The 13989-nt window shown below is 42.5% G+C and overlaps 1 protein-coding gene across 11 annotated transcripts in view; it reads left to right on the top strand.

Annotated features, from left to right (window-relative positions):
- DOCK3 (dedicator of cytokinesis 3) overlaps positions 1 to 13989 on the top strand; it is a 719821-nt gene that overhangs the window by 678097 nt on the left and 27735 nt on the right. For all 11 annotated transcript variants that reach the window (XM_077129171.1, XM_077129169.1, XM_077129173.1 and 8 more), the window contains 4 exons: positions 2983 to 3043; positions 3557 to 3650; positions 5970 to 6118; positions 13200 to 13286. In XM_077129171.1, the coding sequence (XP_076985286.1) occupies positions 2983 to 3043; positions 3557 to 3650; positions 5970 to 6118; positions 13200 to 13286 (391 nt within the window). The remainder of the gene's footprint in view (positions 1 to 2982; positions 3044 to 3556; positions 3651 to 5969; positions 6119 to 13199; positions 13287 to 13989) is intronic.

The raw sequence follows: 13989 nt of genomic DNA, 5'->3' as shown, positions 1-13989 counted from the left end.
ACAGCCACTTCCAACATGAAAGAGTTAGAGTGGGCATAGCCCAAATACCCCTAAAGAGTGGGAGAAAGATCACAGTTGATGGTGGAGTTATACAGAGAATTAGGGTTTAACAAAGGAGTATGATTGCTGAATCATTATATTGATACTTCTTTTAGTCTCCAGTATCTTAGAGCAGCTAGAAGTAAAAACCTAAAATTGTGGAATTGTAACCCATACCAAACTCTGAAATCTGTTCTACAGCTATCTATTGTGATGTGCTTTGAAATTTATTGCTTTTTTGTATATGTTATTTTTTATAAAAAATTTTCTTTTATAAAAAAGAAAAAAAAAGATTAACTTCCCCTCCACCCCTTCCTCCAATACCTTAGACTCTTAACATACTCAGGCCCCTTATCAGAGGCCCAGGGTTTCCCAAGACCCTCAAATGAAACCTGAGTAATGGTGGTGGGCAGTGGGGAGCTATCTCCTGACCCCTAGGGAAGACACCATAGAGATCTGCCTTCACGTCCAGATGTTTTTATAACACGTCAGCCACTTGAGGAAAGATCAGAGCTCAACTCTGTCTGGAACTCAACACTAAAACATGCGTCTCCCAGTACATAGGGGATATAGCTCATGATTCCAGCACAGATTTGAAACAGTTATGATAAGCAAACTGATAGAATCAGAATCTAGAATACATTTTACTAGGGGATAAGGCAGGGATAGGGAATGGGAATTTAAGACTTAAAATTTATAAGGTTTCCCTTTGGACTGATGGAAATGTTTTAGTGATGGATGGTGGTGATGGTGCACAGCATCATGAATGTAATTAACAACACTGAAGTATGTCTCTGAATGTGATCAAAAGGGGAAACGTTAGACAGAATATATAATAACAGAATCAATAAATAAACTCCATGGAACAACACTACACAAGCCGTGAAGTCCCAAGTTAAACCATGGACTATAGTTAATAGCACAATTATGAAAATGTGCTTTCATCAATAGTAACAAATGTTCCACACAAGAGCACAGTGTTAATAATATGTTGGTATATGGCAATCCTATATTTTATACATGATTGTTTTATAAACACACAACTTTTCAAATAAATAAAAATATAATAAATTTTGTTAAATGATAAAAAAAAAAAAAAAAGGCACCAGCTCTGTGGAGTAGCCACACAGAAGTGATACAAAGGTTTCTCAGAGAAAAGAAGAGTCTGTTGTCAGTAGTGTGTAGGAGAGGCAGTTGGAGAGCATAGGCTCTATGTATAGAAATACCCCTCACATCGTAGTGTTGAGACCAGTGCTTTTCTATTTAATTGACTGGGCTGTGAAGTTCTGGTTATGGCCAAACAAAAGGCAATGCCTAGTTAATGTTTCAGATGCTCTCTAGAAAATACAAAACTACTAAATACCAAAGCAACTAAGAAAGGTCTTGGCTGCCCTCTCTGGGGCCAGCTTATGGAAGAGACAGATGCCTCCTGCCACTCTGTGGGTTACTTGGAATGAACAGGCCATTTGGTCCTTAGGTTTGATCCTCTTGAAGAGTCACCACAGTTTCCTAGCCTGGCTAGAACTAAAGGACATTCTGCAGAGTCATGTTCAGGACCCTTGTGTCTTGCTACAAAGGAATCAGTAGGTAAACCCCGGAGAGGAGAGCCTTGGTTCCAAACCCCACAGACCTGCTAACTGTTGTTAATAGACCTCCATAGGAAGGACATTTGGCTTTGCAGAATGCCATGAGAGTGGTATACATCTTCAGTATCCTTTTCTTTCAAAAAAGTCACCTCAGAGCCTCCCTCTGTGCACTGAGATGTATCTGGGAAAGTTAGGAGACCTGGGTTTGTCAGATGTCCTCCAGAGACTCAGTGACTTGGCCTAGAGCTCCTGACTTCTAGCTGTTGCACTCCTCACTTGGTCCTGTGCCTATTAGTGGAGCAAAGCCAAAGACACAGTCTCCATTATGAACCTAGTGGGCCAGAAGCACCCTTCTGCAGCCTTTTCCCAGAGCTGCTAACAGACATCTGCAAAAGGAATAGAATCTTCTCCAGAGCAGTGGGGGATACCACAGACAGAGACACAGCATTGAATGGGACTCTGTGTGCACAGAAGACTTCTTGCTGGATTCTTATTCTCCTTCATCAACTTGTGTCAAGCCTCTACTCCCTCCCAGCAGAGCTTGACTTTGTCCATCTCCCCCCTCTCTGCGTTGTGAAGGATCCATTCTCAGTGTTCCTACTGTCCTATGTTTCACAAGCCAGCCTTGGCTCCTCCCACACCCAGACGGCACTCAGCATGAATGCGTTCAGCCCTGGATAAAGCTGCCCCTGAATTAGAAAGAAACTCCAAGCCTTCTGGTACTGGCAAGAAAAGGCTGTAAAGACTAGTACACAGGAAAGAGACCACAGTAAGAAATGCGATGTGGGGGGGTGAGCATTTGTTAGCCATACTGTGGTTGGTGTGGCCATAGGACACTGAACCTAAAGCCCTAGAATGAAGGGTGTTGATTTCTATCCCTCACTGTCCCAGAAGATGAAACCTGCCCTTTAAATTAGGAAGAATTGGGGGTGGGCCACAGTGGCTGAGCTGGCAGAGTTCTCAGGTGCCATGCTGTAAACCCCAGTTCGATTCCCAGTGCCTGGCCATGTTGAAAAAAAAAAGGATTGGGCCTTCTACTTTACTGACATCCCTTATACACCAAAGACATTTGTAGGTGACACTTAATGCCCTAAGTTAGCATCTGGGTCCTGCATTCTGCTCCCAGATCAAGGGACTCAGCTAAACAGCTGAACAAAGATCTCTGAACCCTAGGAGTGATTCCAAAGTCCAAAAGGAGCATGCAGTACAGTCCTCATCTATAGAAACAGCTCCTGTAGGTAAGCCTTCTAACCTTGGATTTGGTCATACTAATGCTTTGGTTTCACTGCAGCTTTGTGTATCATCCCTATGATACTGCTTCATGCCGTGGGATGCTCATATGTGCTCTCCCTTCCAGGGACTGCATGAAAGGAGAGGAAACAGAGAACAAGAAAATCGGCTGCACTGTTAACCTGATGGTGAGAGGACATGGATTTTTTCCTCTCTTCTACCCAGTGAGATAGTTTTTATCCTGCACTGTATTTGACTTGGCCTTTCTACAGTGTGTGGCTATAACTGCCTAAGTATTTGAGTCAAGATACCAGCTCTTTTACTTATATCTTGGAGGCCTGTACCTCATCAGACACCTTCCCACTTGTAAAAGAATGAAATGAGCTGCTCTTCAGTCAGAGCCCTAGCATGACCTCTTGACAAAGTCTCACAATTTTGACTTGCCAGTCTGCCCTGATCTGTGGTATGCTCTGCTCCGGTGCTCTTCCTCTTTCCCCCACTGAGGGCTCCCATGGGTCTGACACACTTGCCCAGTAGAGGTAGCTGGTCCTTTCTCTTTCTAGTGCTGTCTGCTTCCAGGGCCTGCCCTTCCCCTCTTGCCCAGAATACACAGGCTTTAACTGTTCCCTACAGCTCAGGTGTGACCTTCACAGATGGCTGATTTTCTCATCTTTATGTGTGTTTTCTTCTCTGTCTTACAGAATTTTTACAAATCGGAGATTAACAAAGAAGAAATGTATATCCGCTACATCCATAAGCTTTGTGACATGCACTTGCAGGCTGAAAACTACACAGGTGTGTGTGCAGGGGAGAACCCTGCTTACGTAACTGTGAGGACAGCTTACAGGGTTTTTCATAGCATGCAGACAAAGGGTCTAGGTGGTGCTACGAGAGCTCAACAGACTGCTGGGCCTTTGCTGCCTGTTGCCTCATTCCTTTCCCCCAAATCATTTTTGTCATATAATAGAGAAAAAGCAGGTGGAGCTTCTATTCTTGCCCTCATGTCATATTCTCTACTGCCTGAGGCCATTCCTTTCTCCTTCTCTCCCATTCACCCCTCTGAGTCTCAGGGGTGACCTCTAAATTCTGGTACACCAGTTTTGGAGCATCCTAAGCTCACTGTCACACTTCATGAACAGAACCTTTGTTAGGACCTTCAAAGCTAGAGCTAGTGAAATTATAACAAATGTATAACACAGTCCTACTTCCATAACTCACTAGTGGACCTGCCTTGCAATTTAGGCTCATCTACACAGCAACCCAACACATGAGCTCCCAGTGGAGAACATAAAGAGCGTTCATCTGTTTTTTTAATGGGCCAGATGGCTGCCCTTTCATTGTATCTACAATTTAATTCACTACAAAGCCCTTTTTCTAAGTAGAACAAAAAATTTTAAGCATTTCCAAGGACCTATTGTATTCTGTTTACTGACAGTCACTCTAAGTCAGGAGGGTGTATGCATACACCTGTGTCCTATCTGAAAGCCTTGTGCCATAGTTCCCCCAAAATAACCATCTTTTGCATTGTGGCAACCAGGCACTACATTTTAGCCCTTGGACTTGAATTTGTGTGATGGACTAGAAACTCAAGCTATCCATGTCCTCAAACATTACCAGGGTTAGATGTATTTGTAGAAAAAGAGAATCCTCCTTCTACATCTCCAAATCTTAGAGTGTATTTGGCATAGATGCCACCCTTTCGTCTGACAGCACAGCTTGGCAAGAATTAGATCTGAACTCATTAGGCTGCATCCTTTGCTCTACTTCTACCCATGGTCTTAGTAGTCCTCTGAGGGGACGATGAAGGGAGAGAACTTAATAAATTCCATGTCTCAGTAGAGATAATATTAAACTCCTGGAGTACTGGGCCATGACTAAGAGGCTGGATCAGGGATCTGAACCTCATCTCTTGTGGCCCTTAGAATGACATCTGAAAAGAATATAGACAGGGGGAAAAAAAAAAGACTATGCATGGCTTCCCGACTCCATAGGGAGGTCACGAGTGACAGGGGCTGTCTGCCACATCCAGTGAGGAGGTATGTGCATCCCTGAGCAGTAAGGTCCAAAGGTGAGAGCACAGACATAGAGGCAGAAATGGGAAGCCCAAAGAATGGCCACAGCAGGTGAGCCTGACTAAAACTGGAAGTAGGTCACAAAATAATTAGAAATGAGTTTCTTCATAGTCATAGAGAGGCAATTTTGAGTAGGGCCTTGAAAACCAGGCTTGAAAGCTTGACCTAGTTAATTTGTGAGGAGGAAATGTCCACTAAAAAATGAGCAAATAGAACAGAAAAGAGCAGACGATATGTAATGTGGACCATGACAATGTCTGTAATTCAGTGTGACTCATCCCTTGGAATGCAGGGAAGCACCATATTCAGCTGTTGCTGTTTTACATAACCATTTTTGATTGTCCCACACATAAAGTCAGGCCTCTGCTTTGGTTCCAGCATCAACTTAGATTCCTCCAGGAACAGGTCTCTGGCTCCAAGTCCATCATGCAGTCATCACCATTCTCACTCCTTCTTTCTGGTGCTTTTTGAAAAAGGTGAAGATGAAGGGAAAGGATAATTCCCAGAAAGTGGAGCTGGAGACATTGGAGCTGGCTTAAGGAGGGCTGAGAGAAGTCTTGGTCAGTGCTTATCCTTAAGAACCGTTTCTGAGGGTTAGAAAGGAAACTATGGTAACTTGAGCAAAAAGGAATCCAAGTGCTCTCTCTGATATACCTGTATCTCCCAAGACAAGGCAACAACTTGTGCACTCTTGTAGAATTGGCTCCCCCTTTCAGGACCACAGATTTGAGGGAGATTGTTCAGATTCTCAGATAGCTGGGCCATTCTTTATTTGGGGCCAAGACCAGGTAACCAGATTCTGGGAGGAAGAGATCTGCCAGGATCTTTAGCCCCTTCATGCTGTAGACAAGAATTATTGGCTGACTGGGAAGTTCTGCTGACTCTCTGTGGGTCTCCCTCCCTTGCCTTTGGTATCCAGTGTCCCTGATCTGTGCAGCACATGCGTTGCCCTTGAATGCTGCTCAACACAGTACCCTGGCATTAGGCTTCTCCTGGGTCACTGTGGGGGAGTCCCAGGCCTCCACGTTGCCTGTCCCCACAGAGGCTGCATTCACCCTGCTCCTCTACTGTGAGCTGCTGCAATGGGAGGACCGGCCACTGCGGGAGTTCCTCCACTACCCATCCCAGACGGAGTGGCAGCGGAAAGAGGGACTGTGCCGAAAGATCATCCATTACTTCAACAAAGGCAAGGTAAATGTCATTAAGCAAACATTTCAGCTATTTGACTTCTGCCATGATGCATGGCATCTTGACATTTCAGGAGTGGCAGCACTGCAGGGGGTAGTTTGTGGGGTAGTGAATGAGTGCCACATGCATGTGCATCAGATTCAGAGGCAACATGGTTTTTCCCAGGGGGAAAAGTAGTAACACCTTTATTTTGTGGCTTGGAACCAATTACAGATCAGGGGTGTGAGAGACAACTCCATATACCAGCTTTGCACATCTATAAGTACTAATGCTTTTACAGTACGGTTTTCTGGGGCCCCATTTATATTTATTAGATTTACTTAAAGATTTGATGTGATTTCCTAATCTGCCATAGAAAATATAAGCTGTCAAAATTAATGGATTTTAGCCATAGTCAAATGGAGCACTCTACTGCCTTTTTACTGGTACATGTTCTTGTGTCAGATTCCCCTTCCCGTCAGCACAGCCTGGGCTTCCTTCGTTGGGATTATTCTCCTTCAAACTCACTTCTATGGGATTGACAGGTGTTGTCCACATTGTTTTGGGCCTCTTTAGGGCTCCCCAGCCATCCTGCTCCTATCTCTGGAAGATTTCTTGTGGGGGGCTCTGACCATCTATAGTTAGATATATCCTCTGTTCTGGAAGGACTGGGGCTTATATAACTTGGTTATATAGTTATATAACCTGTTTTCTCATTGTTCCACTTTGAACGCTTTTTTAAAAGCTGAAATAAGATCATTCAGGGAACTGTAGTGACTTAGCCACAGACGAAAATGAATGGAAGTTGGCTTTTTAAAATGAGATTTTTCATTATAAAAAGAAAAATTCAAATATTAATGACTTTTACCCATAAACAGAAAATATTCTTTAGCATAGCATAGGAAACTACTGTGTTTGTCAAAAATATTTGCTTGGAAAACTTAAAATTCACCCACACAGAGAAGGTACTGGTTAGCAAGAACCTTTCCAAAATTGGAGGAAACCTGGCCCAGGAGAGAGGCCCATACTCAGCCCTCAGCCAACCACATGTGTCTTATCCACAATACAGACTCAAAATCTCCTCCCTTGCTGGTCAAAGGTCTGTCTTCCTGGCACCCAGCTCATCTGAGAGCTGCCACTCATCTATATGCCCAACAAGCCCTTCCAGCTCAGAGGGAATGGCATAAGCATGGTGTGTGTGCATGTGTACTTTATGTTTTTTTTATTGTGAAAAATGACATATACAAAAAAGCAATAAATTTCAACACACACTGCAAAATTAGTTATAGAACAGATTTCAGAGTTTGGTATGGTTTACAGTTCCACAATTTTAGGTTTTTCCTTCTAGCTACTCCAAGACAATGGAAACTAAAAGAAATATCAACATAATGATTCAGCAGTCATGCTCATTTGTTAGTTCCTATGTTCTCTGTTTTAACTCCACCTTATCCTTTGATCATTCTCCCAATCTTTAGGGGTATTTTTGCTATGCCAATTCTAACTTTTTCATGTTGGAAAGGGCTGTCAGTAATAAGGGTAGGAGTATGGAACTAGTTGATATTCTGGAGAGGCAGGCCCCTCTGGGTTTTAGGACTTATCTGGCCTAGGAACCCATCTGGAGGTTGGTTTGTGGAAAGTAATCATAGTACATGGAACCTTGGTAGAATCTCACATAAAGCCCTGGTGTTCTTGAGGGTTGACAGGAATGATTGCATGTCTGCTTTTAATGTAATAGTTCTCCTTTTTTCTCTCCATGGGTACAGAATATAGGGTGGAGAGTATTTAATTTGATTGAGCCTTCCAGAGGGACATGTGCACTTTAATAATGCCCTCTTCATCCCACTGTCCAGTAGTGCTTAGAAATCAGGTTTAAACTTTGATGGTTTCTGTTTTATGGACTGGGGTTGGGGGTCAGAGGGAGAACAGGCCCTGCCTGAGTTTTAAAACTGGGCAAGAATAGGAAAAGGACCAGAGGCTTCATAGGCCTCCTTCTCAGGGATCTCCCCCACTCCTTTTAGCAACCCCACCTTTGCTGTAAATGGCTGGGAAAGCAGGTTTTGTGCTGAGTAGGTCGCTCAGTGACCCCTTTCATGAGCTCATCCTCAAAGGGACATTTACCAGATATACTGTCTTAGGCTCATACAGAAGGTGCACCTTCTCCATTTCTGTGCCATAGCACCTAGTGGAACCAGTGGTAAAACTAACCAGTTCTTCTTGAAAAGATTCAGGTTTTTTAAATGGCTCCAGGAAAGCAAAAGCAGGCTGCTACAGGAAAAGTAATCCTGTAGTGCAGGGTGCATGGCATCAAGAGAAAAGCTATCTTGGCAAAAGGAGGAGGTCAGAAAAGGAGACAGCCAGGGACAAAGACCAACCAAGCTCTTTATTATACTACACTGAGGGTTTGTCTTGGCTCACATTCCTTTCAAGAAATGACAGATATTTTACTTCTAACTCACTGTACATGTACAGAAGTCCCAAATCTTTGTCTTCCTTTGCAGTCTGTTTAGAGCAAGCCCTAAGTCAGTGTAACTTCTGTGCCTTCCTTGTGGGCCTGTAACAAGGATGTGGAAAAGCAGGCATCTGCCAGAGCTGGTAGAAGTGATGAGATTTCATATACCAGTAAGGAGTTTTAGAGTTGACTTTGTCATCTGCCTGAAGTCAAGAAACTAAGGGAAAAAGATAAATGTGAAGATGGACTGTACCTGCAGCACATTCTCTACTTGTGTATAGAGGCAGCCCCAAAGCCTCCAGCCCTACCAATATTCCAGTATAACCCCTCCAGGCTGACAGATTGTCTAAAAACTTTTGGTCCTGGCTCAGTCAAAAGATATTAGGAGGGAACGGAATGATCACATGTTAATGTTTTAGTTTGTTTGTTGTTAAATTTTTTTAATTAATAAATAAGTTTGAAAAAAAAAGTAAATCCATCCAAAGTAAAAAAAAAAAAAAAAAAAAAAAGATATTAGGAGGGTCCTGGAAGCAACAGGGCTACAAATTAGGAAAGATGCCAGCAAGAAAGATGAGCATTGGACCTATTGGGGAGAAGACCTGCTTTACTGGATGTTCCTGTTAGCAGGCAGAGCACTCTTAGCCCCTACATGGGACCCTCATCACCTAAATGAACAGTCCCCCATGGAGTGGTCTTTGCAAGCAAACCAGAAGTCTGGAAAAAGCTCAGCTGCATAGTCAGCCCCCACAGGGCTCCCTGACAAATGAACCCTCTTACAGGTTCTCGGCTGACATCTGTCCAAGTACTTGAAGTCAGAAAAGAAACAGAAGGCGGAACCAAGATGGCAGCTTAGTGAGGTGTGGGATTTAGTTTGTCCTCCAGAGCAGCTAATAAATAGCCAGGAACAGTCCAGAACAACTGCTGGAGCCACTTCAGTGACTGGACAAACAGCATACACCTGTCTGGACAAGCTGGACTGGCTGTGATCCCACCCAGAACCATGAGTTCCCCAGGCTGCAGCAGCCAGTGCCCCTCCCCACAGGCTGCTTCCCAAAGGGAAAAGGAAAGGGACTTTACTAGCAGCAGGGGCTGAGCGCAACCAAGCTCCAACTGTGGAATTAATTAACAAATTCTGACTACTAAAAATAGGCCCCCAGCTCAGCTGAACCTCCAGTAAAAACTGAGGTTGCTGGTTTTTGCCCTGGGGCAGAGGAGGCAGGGCTGATGGACAGCACAAAATACTTGAAAGGGTCTGGGCCCTGAAGGAAAGAAGGAGGCACATAGAACCTGGAGAAACATAGATCAGCATACCAACTTAAGCTCTTGATTGGCAAACCTGAGGAATGGGGGTCTTGCTCTGAAAAGGATTTTTTTTTTCTTTTCTTCTTTGTGGCTGTGTTTCTACAGCTTGAGTGTTCTTTGGATACAGCTGCAGGGCTTCTCAGGCTCCAACTGCCCCGGGCATGGGCAGAATTAAGCTTGTTTGAGAGTTTGTCTGAAGGCTGTGCCTTCCCCAGGAGAGGGGTGGCACCCAGCTCAGGTGGAATCTCTCTCTCAAGGAATTCAGACTCCAGGGTCTGGAAAACTGAAGCCATTAAAGCCAGCATACAACCTCTCCTCTGTCTCAGCCACACCCCCAGCAGGGACAGTCTTCTGAAGCTAGAGGTACCATATCACCTTAGGCTGGTGGGACCTGCAAGCAGACAAGCACCACATACTGGGCAGCATAGGAAAAACACAGTCCAGAGGCTTCATAGGAAAGTCTTTCAACATCCTGGGTCTCACCATCAGGGAAAACTGATGGAGGTGACTCTTTCCTCCTGAAAGGAGGCCAGTTTGGTCTGGGGAAATCTGACTGGGGTCTATAATGCCTAAGTAGACCTCCTAAGGAGGGAAAAAAAGGCACCATATAGGCAGAGCAAGAAACAAGAACTGAAAAATTCTGATCTGTTAAACAAAACCTCAGCTACAGGTCTAGAATAAGCTAAACTGAATGTCAAAGAACAGATAGACAACAAAGTCATCTAGCAAGAAAATCCTAGGTAAAAAAAGTGAAAAAAAAAACCCTCCAGAATAAACTGATTAAAGAATTTAAATGCCAAGATGCCAGCAAAAACTAACAAATCATATTAGGAAAATTGAAGATATGGCCCTGTCAAAGGAACAGACTAGCAGTTCAAATGAGATACAGGAGTTGAAACAATTATTAATTCAGAATATTCGAAAAGACATGAAAAACCTCATCAAAAATCAAATCAATGAATAGAGGGAAGATATAAAGAAGGCAAGGAACGAACAAAAAGAAGAAATCAAAAGTCTGGAAAAACAAATCACAGAACTTATGGGAATGACAGGCACAATAGAAGAGATTTAAAAAAACATGGAAACCTACAATGTTAGATTTCAAGAGGAAGAAGATAAGATTAGTGAGATGGAGGATGGGACATCTGAAATCTGAAAAGCAAAAGAAAATATAGGGAAAAGAATGGAAAAATATGAGCAGGGACTCAGGAAATTGAATGGCAACATGAAATACATGAATAAACATGTTGTGGGTGTCCCAGAAGGAGAAGAGAAGGGAAAAGGAGGAGGAAAACATCACTGAAAATTTCCCAACTCTTACGAAAGTCTTAAAATTACAGATCCAAGAAGTGCAGCATACCCCAAACAGAATAGATCCAAATAGATGTACTCTAAGACATTTACTAATCAGAATGTCACATGTCAAAGAGAGAGAGAGAGAATCTTGAAATCAGCAAGAGAAAAATAATCCATCACATACAACGGAAGCCCAATAAGATTATCTTACATTTCTCAGCAGAAACCATGGAGGCAAAAAAGTGGTATGATATATTTAAAATACTGAAAGAGAAAAACTGCCAACCAAGAATTCTATATCCAGCAAAACTGTCCTTCAAAAAATGAGAGTGAAATTAAAACATTTTCAGACAAAAAGAAAATCACTCAAAGAATTTGTGACCAAGAGACTAGCTCTGCAAGAAATACTAAAGGGAGCACTAGAGTCAGTTAAGAAAACACAGGAGAGCAAGATGTGGAGAGAGTGTAGAAATGAAGACTATTAGTAAAGGTAAAAAAGAAGAAAAATTAGGTATGACATATAAAATCCAAAAGGCAAAATTGTAGAAGAAAGTACTGCCCTTACAGTGATAACACTAAATGTTAATGGATTAAACTTCCTAATCAAAAGACTTAGACCAGCAGAATGGATTGAAAAAACAGGACCCATCTATATGCTGTCCACAGGAGATGCATCTTAGACCCAAGGACAAACAGAGGTTGAAAATGAAAGGTCGGGAAAAGATATTTCATGCAAACAGTAATCAGATAAGAGCAAGAGTAGCTATACAAATATCCAACAAAGTAGACTTTTTGCTGGAAGTCAGAGAGAGACTGACATGTACCCTCTTTAAGGCTGACCATGTAGGAGTACAAGAGGATTTTCTTCTCACTGAGGCAGAGGCAGGAAGTTTGAGGTCTATTTAGAATACTCTTTGGTTTGTTTCACTCTTTTTATTGGTCCTGTAATTTCAATTCATATGGCATTAATTTCTTCAAAGGATAAAAATAATATACTCTTTTTGAGAAACAATCTCATATGAAAGGGTCCCTCTCCCTGATGCCATTTCAAATATTTTTTTTAATATAGTCATCTTTCAAAGATTCATACTGAAATAGTTATGCATGGAATTGTATGATATCTGAGATTTGCTTCAAAAACTATGTGGGTGGAGGTTGGAATACGAATGATACAAGAATGGCTGTGAGTTGCTTTCTGTTGAGGCACAGTGTTGAGATCTTGAGGTTCATTCTTCTATTCTCTCTACTTTTTTATATTTTTGAAATCCTTTAGTTAAATTTTAATTGATATTTTAAAAGTTGGGGGGGAAGAGCCGGGAGAAGTTATCAGGCAAACTGATAATTCCAAATCTAACCTATAGACAAGGCACTATATTAAAAGGAGGAGGAAATGAACGATATTGCCCTTAATGAAGGCCACTCCACCCCTTCTCAGGCATTCCTTTCTCTGGCCTGTCACCACAACAAGAGCCTCACCATGGAAGCATTCTGGGATCTGATTAGGCAAGGATCATCTGAAGCCTGGTTTAAGTTTTGAATCTTTCCATAAAATTGTCGGAACTACTCCAAAGTCCTTAAGTAGTGACTTCCTGCTTGATTTCCAGACATGTTTCTGAGCTAAATTAACATTACCTTCATTAACTCATTAAATAAATTATTAAGTACTTTTCTAGGCTGGGAAGATAAAGAAAATAAACAGTTCTCTTGCACTTTATCATCTAGTTGGAACTAAGACAAAAAAGAAGTAAATAATTTTTTTAAAATAAGGTAACTTCAGAGTAGTGGAACAGAGACTAGACTAGGAGGTACTTATCCTTGGCAGAGTAGTCTGGTAAGCCTGTTGGAGACATTTGAGAAAAAACCTGAAAGATATGTCTTGAGCTAGAAGGCCACTGTGCTATGATCATGCTCCACTAATTGGTTTTGGGTTTATGTTCTTTCTAAGGTACGAGTTGGAACTGACAGTAGGCCTTTTGTTATGTCCTCTGATGTATCCTCTGATCTATTTAACTTCAGCTGTTCTGAGGTGCTGAAGTCTTGTTCCTGTTTCTGATACAGAGCTGGGAATTTGGGATCCCACTGTGCAGGGAGCTGGCGTGTCAGTACGAGAGCCTGTATGATTACCAGAGCCTCAGCTGGATCCGGGTGAGCCTTGTCCATCTCCCATTCCAGCCCTTCCATGAGGTGCTGTGCCTTGACTGGCATCAGTTTCTGAGCGAGCATTCACCATGGCCTAACCCTTGATTTAGTGCTGTGGACACACAGGAAAAAACAGAGGCCAAGATCCCTGCCCTGGAAACACTTGCAGTCTGGCTCAGATACCAAAACACATACCTGACCCTAAGGGTACCAGTGACTAGGGAAGATAAAATCCAGCATAGACAGATAGGGTAGGGGGTTCAAGGAGGAGGTGGAAGCATGACTTTATGTAGAAACTTCTCCTGAAATGGCTTTTTTCAGGGATGCTTCATCTGAAATCCTTATGAGAACTTTCCCCAGTTTGACTTGTGATGACTTTTAAGCACCTTGTCCTTATCCCTTTCTTTGAAGTAAAATTTTCAAAAATTTATCCTAATGCCCCATAAACTTTAAGAGGTGTACACCAAATGTTTTTCTGGTTGCTGGTGCTGGGATTTGAATTATAACAGCTGCTGAGTTCATTAGTAAAGAGAAGTCAACAATCTCAGCCCATCCTCTCCCTGCATCCTCATCTAATGCTCCTCAATTCTCATGTTCAAGATCTGGATTTGAGCCTAGATGATGGGCAAATCCTTTAGGAGTTGTTTCTTGACTGGTCTTTGAGAGCTCTACTCCCTTGCCAGTGGACTTGATTGAATGTATTAGCGCT

The sequence above is a fragment of the Tamandua tetradactyla genome, chromosome 15, assembly GCF_023851605.1.
Source record: "Tamandua tetradactyla isolate mTamTet1 chromosome 15, mTamTet1.pri, whole genome shotgun sequence".
NCBI classification, from domain to species: Eukaryota; Metazoa; Chordata; class Mammalia; order Pilosa; family Myrmecophagidae; genus Tamandua; species Tamandua tetradactyla.
This window is presented reverse-complemented; position numbering and strand designations above follow the sequence as displayed.